The following is a 13,133-nucleotide window of genomic DNA, read 5'->3' on the forward strand; positions in this document are numbered from 1 at the left end:
TTGTTTGAGCCCTCAGATCTGCCACGAGAAGCCAGAAAGCACATTCTGGCTGCCCACATTTGGTTTCTCGCCAAACATGAAGAGGAAAACGTCCACGACGTATACTACGTCATCAACGGCGGTTTTCTTTTGCACCGTTTGGCATGGGGAAGGTGGGTGACATACAACCAGCTGATCGCAAGCTACGTGGACTACGTTGGACGAAGATACCACAAAGCCAGCGTTGTGTTGACGTCGAAACGGTCTTGTCTGCATAGCCCTGTGACGACGAGGAGGACGACGTTGATCAGCTGTGGTGACGTTTTCTACTGAATTGCAAAAAAAGGAATGGCTTAAACCCCTAACAATAACAGTGTAAAGACGAATCAACAAGTGACATTATTTTTTTATCTTATGTATCGTCGTCATATGAAATAAACAAACTGTCGGGTGTCATACCCTCAGTTTAGTAATTGATCGCCTCTTTCACATTTAGGGGGGGTATGAAGCGACTTTGCCTAAAATGATGTTTTCAAAACACTCATTTTCTTGAAGCTGCTCACTCTGCTTTGGGGAAACATATGTAAGTAAGAAAAAATGCCTTGTATTATCTTATATTTGCACACGGTGGCATAGCATGGGCGAATCGGATAATTGTCGTATAAAATGTGACTAGTCTTTTTGGTTTTGCACGGAAACAATCTGACTATACAAGAGTTGCAGCTAACTATTTCCTACTTTGCCTTTTCTACTATCAAAAACGCCTTTAACGTGAAGCTTTATGAGACACCACGGCCTCAGTAATAGCCCACAATTCTTTTTCTGTAGTGCTTGACCATTTTGGAAAAATCATGTACGCACATAATACTAAACAAGCAAAAAAATACGATTATCCCCCACAATATTTTTCTATATTTTGCATATGTGATTCTTGTATTTATATAGCACTCAAAAAACTTTAAATAGCTTGTAAAGGAATTATGTTGATGTTGAGGCAATATTTGTCAAAATATGACCGGAGTACCAATGTTAGAAGAAAAACAGAGGCGTAGAGCGTAGGCGATCATCAGCCACTGAAAGCCAAACCATGTACACACGGCCTGTCAGTGTCCAGGGTCAGAGGACAGATAAGGGACAAATCAATTAGTGTCCTGTCAACCGATCTCTCACCCTCACCCTATGACCCTCCCTATGACCCTACCCGCTAAAACTTTTATCACATACACTCACACACACGCTTATGCACACGCACACACACGCACGCACGCACGAACACACGCGCGTGCACACCCGCATTCGCACACACACTCACACCTACACACACACGCACGCAAACACACGCACCCGCACGCACACACACACGCGCGCACGCATGAACGCACATTTACACATACAAACACACACACGCAAGCAAACACACACACACACACACGCATGAACACACACACACACACACACACACACACACACACACACACACACATGCCCAAACACACACACATACACATACACACCCACGCGCCCGCGTGTGCACTAGCACACACACACTCAACACCCCAACAAGGAGGTTACAGTCCTTGGAAACTCCACTCATGCAGTGATAAGGGATGGCTGCAACTTAACAATAACAGGGAGCACGTGCTGTCATCACTGATAACTCCATTTACTGCAGACTGCACTCTGACTCAATCGTGTGCTGCTAGACACAGGCAGCTGTCGTAACAGTTTTGATCCTGGGACAATATCTGAAATAAAATGAAAAGTCAGTTACGTGTCTGACGAGGGCTTCTGTTTATTTTTCATCCGAGTTTTGAAGAACTGAACAATTATGTGCAGATCGGGATAAGAGACACATCTGATCGTTACTGACATTTCCTGAAGTTGCAGCCTTACTAGGACTAGCCTGAGAATTAAGGACTAGCCACCATTGCATCAGCCAAGCGCGCACGCACACACAATGAAGGGAAACTGTCAGAGTAAAGTAACAAGAATTCTCTTCCGCCACCCGACTTCTTGCGTCAAAGCGGTTGTGCTCGTCACCCTGGTGCTGACCATACTCGGAGTACTTCACAAACACTGCTTTGGTTTACGACATCCTCACTACACCACAACTCAGCTCCCATTTGGTGCTCCGGTCGACATGCGCAACTCACCACCACCTGGCCTCCCCTCGCAGAGTCCACCAAAGTGGCGTGATGACAAGGACTCCGTATCTACTTCCATTCATGACAACAGTGACAAGAAACGAGCAGAAAAGACGAAGGGAAACAGCGCAGAACGTCCCTGGCGCAGCTTAGCGACTCCGCGGGATGACTCCTTCAGAGCGAACGCTGGTTCAGCTGACCCGCCAAAGGAGGCGGATTTGGATCTCGAAAACTTGATGGAACTGAACAGTGAAGAATACGATGTAGTGAATGATCTTCGAGCTGTGTTGCCAAACACGGTTTCCCAGGACAACCGGAAGGGGACATGGAAAGGAGGCATCCCTCTTGTGGTGGTGGAAGAACACCATGACGTCATACCTCATTGGTTCGCAGCTGTGGACCTTGGGATGCTGCCCCGTCGTGGCAATACTCTGGTATGTATACGTTTTTTTGTAGTCTACTATATGGTATTTTATGGTGTGTTTTTTAATCTACCAGATTTGAACAAAACACCACTGCATAAAGATTGTTTTCGTGACCCGGAAGATGTCGCTCTGCCACGGTTCTGACCAGACCCTCTCTCACCTTCATCCCCACTGCTCTCAGACCCCATCCCCAGCTGCCTTTAACATCCCCTCGATGTCGTTCTCGCTGCCTCACTTCATTGACTGTTAGTGCTATAAAGGCGTTACTCGTTCTTCTTTGTTTCATCTTGTGGAACAGGTTCACATCGATGGCCACCCAGACGCGGCTCTGCCATTCGTCAACAGCTCCTTCCCTTTCTCCCGCCAACCCCACCCGTCTGAACTGGTCTACCACATGCAGCGGAACGACATGTTCATCACGGTGAGAATTACCTTTCTTGGATACAACATTGTTTTTGTCTTGACATGTACTGATTCCTTTCGACTCTGACCATCTTCACTGGTACCAGAGGTCGAATTTAACGCCCACTGAGCTAGGTCTTCTTCTTGTTTTGTGTGCTTCATAATTATTGCCATGTCTGTCCAGTATAACGACCATTAGGTCGACGTACTTGTGAATGTTTCGTTTTGTCAAAATTTAAATGTTCAAGTAACTAACCTTTCATATTTTGTTTTATTTATCTGCACAGCACAGTCATGGTAAGCTACAATCATTCAGAGCACGAATTGAAGCATAATTACATATAGGCATACATACATTACATAGAGAAACTGTGATATTTTAATCGCGTTTCCTCACTGCCAAGCTTAGAAATATTGCAAATGATTATTTACTTTGTTGACAGTGTGAACGGCTGTTTATTTTTGGTGAACAAGTACTTTCTGCTTAACTAGTGCGAAATCAGTCAGACAAAATGTGCGACTGTTTCACAGCACAAACAATTTGACCATACTGAATTTAACAACTGAAATAATACCAATGGTGTTTACTTACCAGTGTCTGATCGGTTTTTGCTGTGTGCATTTATGTGAACAGAGCGCGGGTCTGACAGGGCTGTTCAGTCGCTACATCTGGATCACTCCTCCGTGGGATGAGAAGTTGAACAACGCACTAGGAGCCGAGGGCTACTTACGATTCGACATTGTGGTAGGGTTGGTGAAACAACCAGCACCAGAAATTAAAGACACGGGTGACGATGCGAACAGTCCTCTGTTGTGCTACTGCATTGATAGCCGTCTGAGCGGATACGAGAACGTTGCTGCTCTCAACGACCATGACTGCTATCGCCACAACAATCCTGGTCCATCAGATTCCAAAGGTGTCACAATGCTCGTCAAAAGAGCCACATGCAAGGCTGAGTTCAACATCTTAGCTGAAATTGTGACTGAGAACAAAGCCCTTGAACTTCTTTGGGTTGAGGACGAACCCGAAGACAGACACGACAGCAAGACTAATAAACAAAGTGAGAAGGGTCAGACGGGATCTGTTGTTCATGTCAAAGAAGATAGAATTCCCTTGTTGAGCGAAGGCGAAAATGTCATCTTGGACATTGATGAGGATTATTACGGCGTGGAGTCAGCAATCACACCTCTGCAGGACGCGCAAATAGACTTCCACGTTATCACAGACGTGTCTGAGAAGATCGGCAGGATCTTCTGTGCGGAAAACGCTAAACAAGAAACCCGTGCCAATAAACTGTTCAAACTCTTTTTGGATACCTTGAACAAAGATTTTGTCTTCTGTAGGGAGAACGAAACCAGTACCACTGACTATAAGCGTTTCGTGAACAAATTGTCAACTACATTTTTGACAGATGCAAAACCTTTTAGGGCAGTCAAAGATTCCATGTGCGGCAAGAGTGTTCATGACACAGAGCTCACGCTGGCAGATCTCACTGAGAAGCTGGTTCCCCTGGAAGGAAGACAACTGCAAGCCTTGGGCAAGGTAGGGATCTGCTTGAGCCAGTCTCCCAGGACGATGGGGTTCGATCCTTCGCGTGGAATGAGACTGTGTACGGGCTACAACCGCCCTGACAACGCTGTTGTGCAATTTCATGTCCCAGGTACGTGTCTCTGTGTGTCGAAGGAGAACAACATACCCAAACACACACGAATACACGAATAGACCACAGGAGCTTGTATCAAAGCACCGGTCGATTATTATTTACTCCTTAATCCTTATTGTATCCTTAGTGAGTAGTAGTAGGCTAGTAAGGTTATAGTAAGGATGAAGGAGTAAATAATAATAGACCGGTGTAACACGAGAAAATTACTCCCACGAGATTTTTACTCCGGAGTAAACATTTCGTACAAAAAACTTACTCCCTTTACGAAAAAAGCACTCCCCCATTACACGAGAAAATTACTCCCCAAGACAGGTGAGTTCCGAATAAACATTTCGTTCAAAAATGCTACTCCCCTGACGAATAAATAACGAATAAATTACTTCACCCCAACACAAGCAATTTAACTTCCCATGCCAGGTGTACGACATTTTTACTCCCTTGTCCCCTGTTAGTCTTGGTGGTGGAAGGAGGGTAGCGCGACATTCGTGTGCGCGAGATCACTTATTGGCATTATCCCTTCGCCCGCATCCCATTTTTGCGTACGAGATTTTTACTGGAAGTAAAAAAAATGGGGAGTAAAAATTTCGTGGAGGGAGTAATTTTTTCGTGCCTTGGGGAGTTCTTTTCTCGTACGAAAAGTGTACTCGGAGTAAGAATTTCGTACGAAATATTTACTCCGGAGTAAATTTTTCGTGGAGTAAAAATTTCGTCTTACACCGGCGCATTGATACAAGCTCCTGATGAATAGACAGACAGATACACACACAGACTCAGACAGACACACACACACAGTGTCACGATCGGGTGACAGAGACCAGGAAAGCGTCACTCAGTGGAGTGCCTGTTCTTGGTCGTGTATGATAGAAAGCGCCTGTGCGTGATATTGGGTTACAGCAGAGTTTGCTGACGGTGCTCTACGAGCACGGATGTTTTGTATCGCACGAGTTTTACAGTGGAGGTTTCTGCTGTCATAGCTAGGGCTGACGGTTTTTCGCTGACAGCGCGCACGGGATTTTCAGGGATTGAGTTTCTCGTGTCTTTTTCCTGCTTGGGGAGGCAAAACTGTGTATAGCTGGACTGGTTTGGTGACAAGGTCAGTCACGTGTATTTGGCTAGGTGGTCTGTCAGAGACTCAAGGACGACACACTTGACACCCAGCGGCAGAAGGGGAAGGACCTAACACACAGTTACTAGAGTATGATGGTTTTTCACCGAGTATCATATTCGGCACTCTAGGGGAACTTCCACAAGTTATTCCTTTCCTCTGCCACGTATTTTGCTGAGGACAAGTCGTCACATTTCCTTCGTCGGCGATGGCTTTCGCATAAGGATTCGACAAGGGGTTCTGGACGTTTTGGGTCACTGTTGACGAACAGAGACTGTTCCAGGGAGGAGGCGGACTTTGCTTCCATTGAGAGTTACAATCATAGGCTTTTGAGGTAATAAATCATTATTTAACGCTGTTGATGAGTCTGTGTTGTGGAATGAAATACTCTCTGTTGTTCTTTCCAGGTTAGCGCATAATTTACTCTCTGTGACGCTAAAATACTAATCTGTATATGGTTTTTGCAGATAGGGAGAGAAGGACGGAAAATGGCTGTTTTGTTGTTGTAAAAAGTCAGTTTTGTGCAGGCCCACGTGCTCGATGAGATATTTAAAGATGACATGTTTTAAGGTGGTGGGTGAGGGGTAGCTGACATGTTTAGTGCACCGATGCTTTCTGTTTGCAGCCTTCCTTCGTTCGTTCGTTTCGTTCGTTCGTTACGTTCCCGTAACATCGGCACGGCTGACTCTGGCGGGAACTGTTGAGGCTACGCTAACCAGGAGACCGGCTAACCAGGAGACCGGCTAACCAGCGGACCGGCTAACCAGCGAACCGGCTAACCAGCGGACCGGCTAACCAGCGAACCGACTAACCAGCATACCGGCTAAGCAGCAGCAGCAGAGATAAAGCTAAGTGCACCATGTCGTACGCACCCCGTTGACCACCGTTGTCTTTTCGTATCTATGATTTCATTGGAGTAGTGACAACGTGGGGTGTGTGACACCTGCACGAACTAGGGCTTTTCGGACAGAACATTCTCATTTAACTATATTTACACGGGTTCAGCGTGTTCCTATAATTTTCTACATACTACTGGCATTTTGTCAGTGAACACTGGTTTTTTACGTGTTGAGAACGTAAAAGGAACATATTTTGAGTGAAGGCTCGAGGGAGGTGGAGAGTTTATACATAAACAGGCGTCTGAAACTTATACTTTTGTTGACTCTATTTAATTGTATGACTGCGAGAGTGGATCGTGGTGTGGTTAGTTAATTAGTAGTAATTAACCGGTTCATAATCACCTTAAGTGATATATTGAAACGTGACACATGGGGGCCAAGCCGGGATTTACTCAGTTAATTTCTGACTGATAAAGACCCACCAATTAAGGATAACTAAGAGCAGATAATCTCGTCAGTGCTCGACTTATTTTCTGCTTGGTGCTACCCTTTTTTGTATAGTTTTGATCATATACCACACCTTAAGCGATTCACATCTTGCAGGAAATGTAAATTGTAATTTGTGAGTTATTGTATGCGCTAACTGTGATTACCTCCCTTTCCTTTGTTTGTGAATCTTTGTTGTACGTTCAGAGTTTTCCGTTGCAGAGAGCTGAGCGGGGTTAGCGGATTTGTTATTCGTTTTACTCAGTTTTCTCTACATTGTTGTTTCGCATTCTGTAACAGGTTATATTTCTACTGTCTTGTTTTACTTGGATTTTTCTCCATATTTTGACTTTGTTGGAATTTTGGGGGGGAAGGGTCCGAGGACTTCTGTCCTAACCAAGGCTGTGGGAGACACTCTGTTTCACCGCAAAAAGCAGCCGATAAAGTAGGCCACGGCTGTGGGAAACACTTTGTTTCACCGCAAAAAGCAGCCATAAAGTAGGCTACGCGATTTGTTCTACACCGTTTGGATTTTTCTTCTGCATTTTCTGGTTACTGGATTTTTGTATCCATCGCTTTCATCACCGCGTGTTCTAGCTATAGCTGCGTTAGACTTACTTTTGTGATAAAGTTTTTCTAAACTAACCATGGCTACAGGGGGATCTCCTACGAGGAGAATAACTTTCGAGACTCCTGGGAGCGAGCAACCGACTGAGCGAGACGCACGCGTTAGAGCCCGAAGCGTTCTAAAACGCTTAGAAGTAGAAAGGAAAGAAGAACGTGACCGACAGGACAAGAAGGACGAACTTGACAGACAAGAAAGGGAACGACAGGCCGAACGACAGGCAGAACGAGACAGACAGGAAAGGAAAGACGAACGTGACAGACAGGACAAGAAGGACGAACTTGACAGACAAGAAAGGGAACGACAGGCCGAACGTGACCGACAGGACAAGAAAGACGAACTTGAGAGACGAGAACGACAGGCCGAACGTGACAGACTAGACCGGAAGGAACAGGCGGATCGCGATCACCAGCTAGAACTAGCTAGGCTACAGGCCGAGAAGGGTACGCTTACTCAGGCTAGCGCGCCGACGTTTGTTGCCGACCGTACGAGACTGCCGACGTTCGACGATGACAAGGACGAGCTCGACGACTTTTTACGCCGGTTTGAGCGCATTGCATCTGACCAGAAGTGGGAAGAGGCCACGTGGGCTAGCCGCCTTAGCACCTGCTTAAAGGGACGCGCATTGCAGCTCTACAACGCTTTGGATGACGACGAGGCGAGAGACTATCAGGCACTTAAGAAGGCGTTACTCCAGCGCTTCAACCTGACTGCGGAAGCCTACAGACGACGTCTGCGTAACAGCAAGAGACTGAGCGGCGAGCTGAGTCATCAGTTTGTGGCACGCCTTAACCTCTACCTGCGGCGCTGGGTGGAGATGGCCGAAAAGGACTGGACCGTCAACGACCTTGCCGACCTCATTGTCATGGAGCAACTGATGTCCAGCCTGCGACCTGAGGTGGTGACCTTCGTGCAGGAGCACCAGCCCAAGACTACTCAGGAGGCAGCCGACTGGATCAGAGTGCACGAGGACGCCCAGGCGATCTCCGGCAAATCTTCAGGCTCACGGCCAGGAAAAACGGGAAATTCGGGTTCTTCAGGACCCAAGGACGGGAAGGACGATCAGGGACACAAGGGATCGAGTTCCAGAACTGACATCCAGTGTTACTACTGCAACAAGCGGGGCCACGTGAAGAAGGACTGCCACAAGAGACAGGCTGACCAGAAGGGCGTTCACTTCGTTGGCAGTGAGGAGTTCAGGGACGTCACGAGCTCATGCACCATCCCACAACTCTGCGTTCCGTGCTCCAGGAAACATTTCCAGCCCCACTGCAACGTCTACGTTAACGGAGTGAAGGGCGAAGGTCTGCGGGACACAGGGGCAGACATGATAGTGGTTCGGGCGAGTCTAGTTCCAGCTATGGCCTACACAGGAGACAGCATCAGGGTGAGAATGGCCGAGGCATCTCACGCTTACGACTTGAACACGGCAGTGATCAAGGTCGTAACCCCGTTGTTCACGGGGACCATTGTGGCCGTCGTCATGGACGATCCTCCATGCGACCTGCTCATTGGAAACCGGGTTCAGTTTGTGGACGGCGTCACCAGGGAGGTTCCCGTTTATCGGTCTCCCGACGTCATTTCAGTGCTCACGCGGGCACAGGCGGAGCGAGAGGACAAACCTCTCAAACCCCTACCTGCTGCACGAGCTGCCCTGGGGAACGTGACCCCCGCGCTTCTCGCGAAGGCTCAGGATTCTGACCCGACCTTAGCTACTCCTCGGGAGCACGCGAAGTCGGGGAAGGTGAAGCTGAGCGGGAAGCATGGGAGGTCAAAGTTCCTCAGGAACAAGAAGTTGCTCTACCGTGAGTTCAGCAACCAAGAAGGTACATTCAAACAGGTTGTCGTGCCTCGCGAGTTTCGCGAGGGTGTCATGGCAACGGCACACGACTCGATTCTGGGAGGTCATCTTGGTACCAAGAAGACCACGGATCGTGTCTGGCGCCACTTTTACTGGCCAGGCATCTGCACGGATGTCCGACGTTTCTGTGCGTCCTGCGATAAGTGCCAGAAGGTGGTTGCCAAAGGAAGGGTGAGGAAGGTCCCCTTAGAGAAGATGCCGCTCATCGACGAACCCTTTCGTCGGGTGGCAGTGGACATCATCGGGCCCATCTTGCCTGCGTCTGAGGACGGAAACAGATACATTTTGACCATGGTGGACTACGCTACTCGATACCCAGAGGCGATCCCTCTGAAATCGATTGAAGCCACGCGAGTAGCTGAGGCTCTGGTTACTATGTGGTCCCGGCTGGGAATTCCATCAGAGGTACTCACCGACAGAGGCACGCAGTTCACGGGAGGAGTGATGGCGGAGGCAGCACGACTGCTATCACTGGAGCAGCACTTCACCACTCCTTACCATGCTCAGTGCAACGGACTGGTGGAAAGGTTCAATGGCACCTTGAAGACCATGCTGAGGAAACTAGCTCAGGAGAAACCACGCACGTGGGACAGGTACATCCCAGCATTGCTTTTTGCATACCGCGAGGTTCCTCAGGAGAGCTTGGGTTTTTCCCCATTTGAGTTGTTGTACGGCAGACAGGTACGCGGTCCCATGGCTATCCTGCGTCAAGCTTGGACGGACGAAGAAGCTGACGAGGAGGTGCAGACGACAGCGACCTACATCGTAGAACTCAGGAACAGGATTGAAGAGACCTGCAAATTGGCTCAAGAGAACCTGGGAAGAGCAGCACAGCGTTACGCGCGAGGATTCGACCGCAAGGCACGGCCGCGCAGCTTCAAGATTGGAGAACGGGTGTTGCTACTTCTACCTGTCAAACACAACAAGCTACAACTGCAGTGGCAAGGACCTTTTGAGGTGACAGCGAAAGTGGGCCAAAACGACTACAGGATCGTCATGAACGGGAAAGCACGCCTGTACCACGCCAACCTGCTGCGCGCCTACATAGAGAGGACAGCCTACGGGGAGAAGAACAAAGACCAGAAGAACAAAGACAAGAAGACAGAGAAGGTTGCAGTCATCAGGGGTGAAACGAGGGGTTGCTCGTTCTTGAGGACGACCTTTCTGTCTGGAAACAGACCATCAACCTCTGCAATATCTTCAGGTTGCAAGGTTGGCAAACGCCAGACTTATGCGCTGGGCGTTGATTCTCCAACCGTACCAATTCACGGTACGCGTCATTCCGGGCGCCAACAATGTTGGAGCTGACTTTCTCTCTCGGGCAGTAGAGGAGAACATGACTGTGAGCGAAACCGAGGTTTCGTCTTGAAGAGGGGAGGTGTGTCACGATCGGGTGACAGAGACCAGGAAAGCGTCACTCAGTGGAGTGCCTGTTCTTGGTCGTGTATGATAGAAAGCGCCTGTGCGTGATATTGGGTTACAGCAGAGTTTGCTGACGGTGCTCTACGAGCACGGATGTTTTGTATCGCACGAGTTTTACAGTGGAGGTTTCTGCTGTCATAGCTAGGGCTGACGGTTTTTCGCTGACAGCGCGCACGGGATTTTCAGGGATTGAGTTTCTCGTGTCTTTTTCCTGCTTGGGGAGGCAAAACTGTGTATAGCTGGACTGGTTTGGTGACAAGGTCAGTCACGTGTATTTGGCTAGGTGGTCTGTCAGAGACTCAAGGACGACACACTTGACACCCAGCGGCAGAAGGGGAAGGACCTAACACACAGTTACTAGAGTATGATGGTTTTTCACCGAGTATCATATTCGGCACTCTAGGGGAACTTCCACAAGTTATTCCTTTCCTCTGCCACGTATTTTGCTGAGGACAAGTCGTCACATTTCCTTCGTCGGCGATGGCTTTCGCATAAGGATTCGACAAGGGGTTCTGGACGTTTTGGGTCACTGTTGACGAACAGAGACTGTTCCAGGGAGGAGGCGGACTTTGCTTCCATTGAGAGTTACAATCATAGGCTTTTGAGGTAATAAATCATTATTTAACGCTGTTGATGAGTCTGTGTTGTGGAATGAAATACTCTCTGTTGTTCTTTCCAGGTTAGCGCATAATTTACTCTCTGTGACGCTAAAATACTAATCTGTATATGGTTTTTGCAGATAGGGAGAGAAGGACGGAAAATGGCTGTTTTGTTGTTGTAAAAAGTCAGTTTTGTGCAGGCCCACGTGCTCGATGAGATATTTAAAGATGACATGTTTTAAGGTGGTGGGTGAGGGGTAGCTGACATGTTTAGTGCACCGATGCTTTCTGTTTGCAGCCTTCCTTCGTTCGTTCGTTTCGTTCGTTCGTTACGTTCCCGTAACATCGGCACGGCTGACTCTGGCGGGAACTGTTGAGGCTACGCTAACCAGGAGACCGGCTAACCAGGAGACCGGCTAACCAGCGGACCGGCTAACCAGCGAACCGGCTAACCAGCGGACCGGCTAACCAGCGAACCGACTAACCAGCATACCGGCTAAGCAGCAGCAGCAGAGATAAAGCTAAGTGCACCATGTCGTACGCACCCCGTTGACCACCGTTGTCTTTTCGTATCTATGATTTCATTGGAGTAGTGACAACGTGGGGTGTGTGACACCTGCACGAACTAGGGCTTTTCGGACAGAACATTCTCATTTAACTATATTTACACGGGTTCAGCGTGTTCCTATAATTTTCTACATACTACTGGCATTTTGTCAGTGAACACTGGTTTTTTACGTGTTGAGAACGTAAAAGGAACATATTTTGAGTGAAGGCTCGAGGGAGGTGGAGAGTTTATACATAAACAGGCGTCTGAAACTTATACTTTTGTTGACTCTATTTAATTGTATGACTGCGAGAGTGGATCGTGGTGTGGTTAGTTAATTAGTAGTAATTAACCGGTTCATAATCACCTTAAGTGATATATTGAAACGTGACACACAGACTCAGACACATGCACGCACGCTTATTTTGGTTTTGTAGCCACTACACACTAATCCCGACTTTGTGTGGTCTTATATATGAACCAGGAACTCCTGGTCCAGTTAAGTTCAGTCTGAATCATTTGCCCAGTCTCAAACCGTTTGCGCACACATCCGGGTGCACTAAATTCAGTGTATACAAAGATTTGAAATATGTGCCCCAAATAAATTTACTGTAATTTGACAGGGTTCACGTATTTAACTTTCTTTTGCCGTGCAGTCACTTTTCGACGGCAGTCAAGGATTGAAACGCAAAGTGTTCCCGGCAGTGATGTATGACATTTGCTTTAGACTTCAAGACATACTGGGCTAAATAGTTCTCTTATCAATCAATCAATATGAGGCTTATATCGCGCGTATTCCGTGGGTACAGTTCTAAGCGCAGGGATTTATTTTTATATTTTATTTTTTATTTTCATTTTATGCAATATATATCGCGCACATATTCAAGGCGCAGGGATTTATTTATGCCGTGTGAGATGGATTTTTTTTACACAATACATCACGCATTCACATCGGCCAGCAGATCGCAGCCATTTTGGCGCATATCCTACTTTTCACGGCCTGTTATTCCAAGTCACACGGGTATTTTGGTGGAT

The 13,133-nt window shown here is 47.6% G+C and overlaps 1 protein-coding gene across 1 annotated transcript in view; it reads left to right on the plus strand.

Annotated features, from left to right (window-relative positions):
* The first annotated feature begins 1,534 nt into the window (after window positions 1-1,534).
* LOC138959142 (UPF0489 protein C5orf22 homolog) overlaps window positions 1,535-13,133 on the plus strand; it is a 12,804-nt gene continuing 1,205 nt past the window's right edge. Inside the window, exons 1-3 of the mRNA XM_070330512.1 lie at window positions 1,535-2,557; window positions 2,847-2,969; window positions 3,585-4,611. Of these exons, the coding sequence (XP_070186613.1) occupies window positions 1,937-2,557; window positions 2,847-2,969; window positions 3,585-4,611 (1,771 nt within the window). The 5' untranslated portion in view covers window positions 1,535-1,936. The remainder of the gene's footprint in view (window positions 2,558-2,846; window positions 2,970-3,584; window positions 4,612-13,133) is intronic.

This window comes from Littorina saxatilis, linkage group LG2, assembly GCF_037325665.1.
Source record: "Littorina saxatilis isolate snail1 linkage group LG2, US_GU_Lsax_2.0, whole genome shotgun sequence".
Classification (NCBI taxonomy): Eukaryota; Metazoa; Mollusca; class Gastropoda; order Littorinimorpha; family Littorinidae; genus Littorina; species Littorina saxatilis.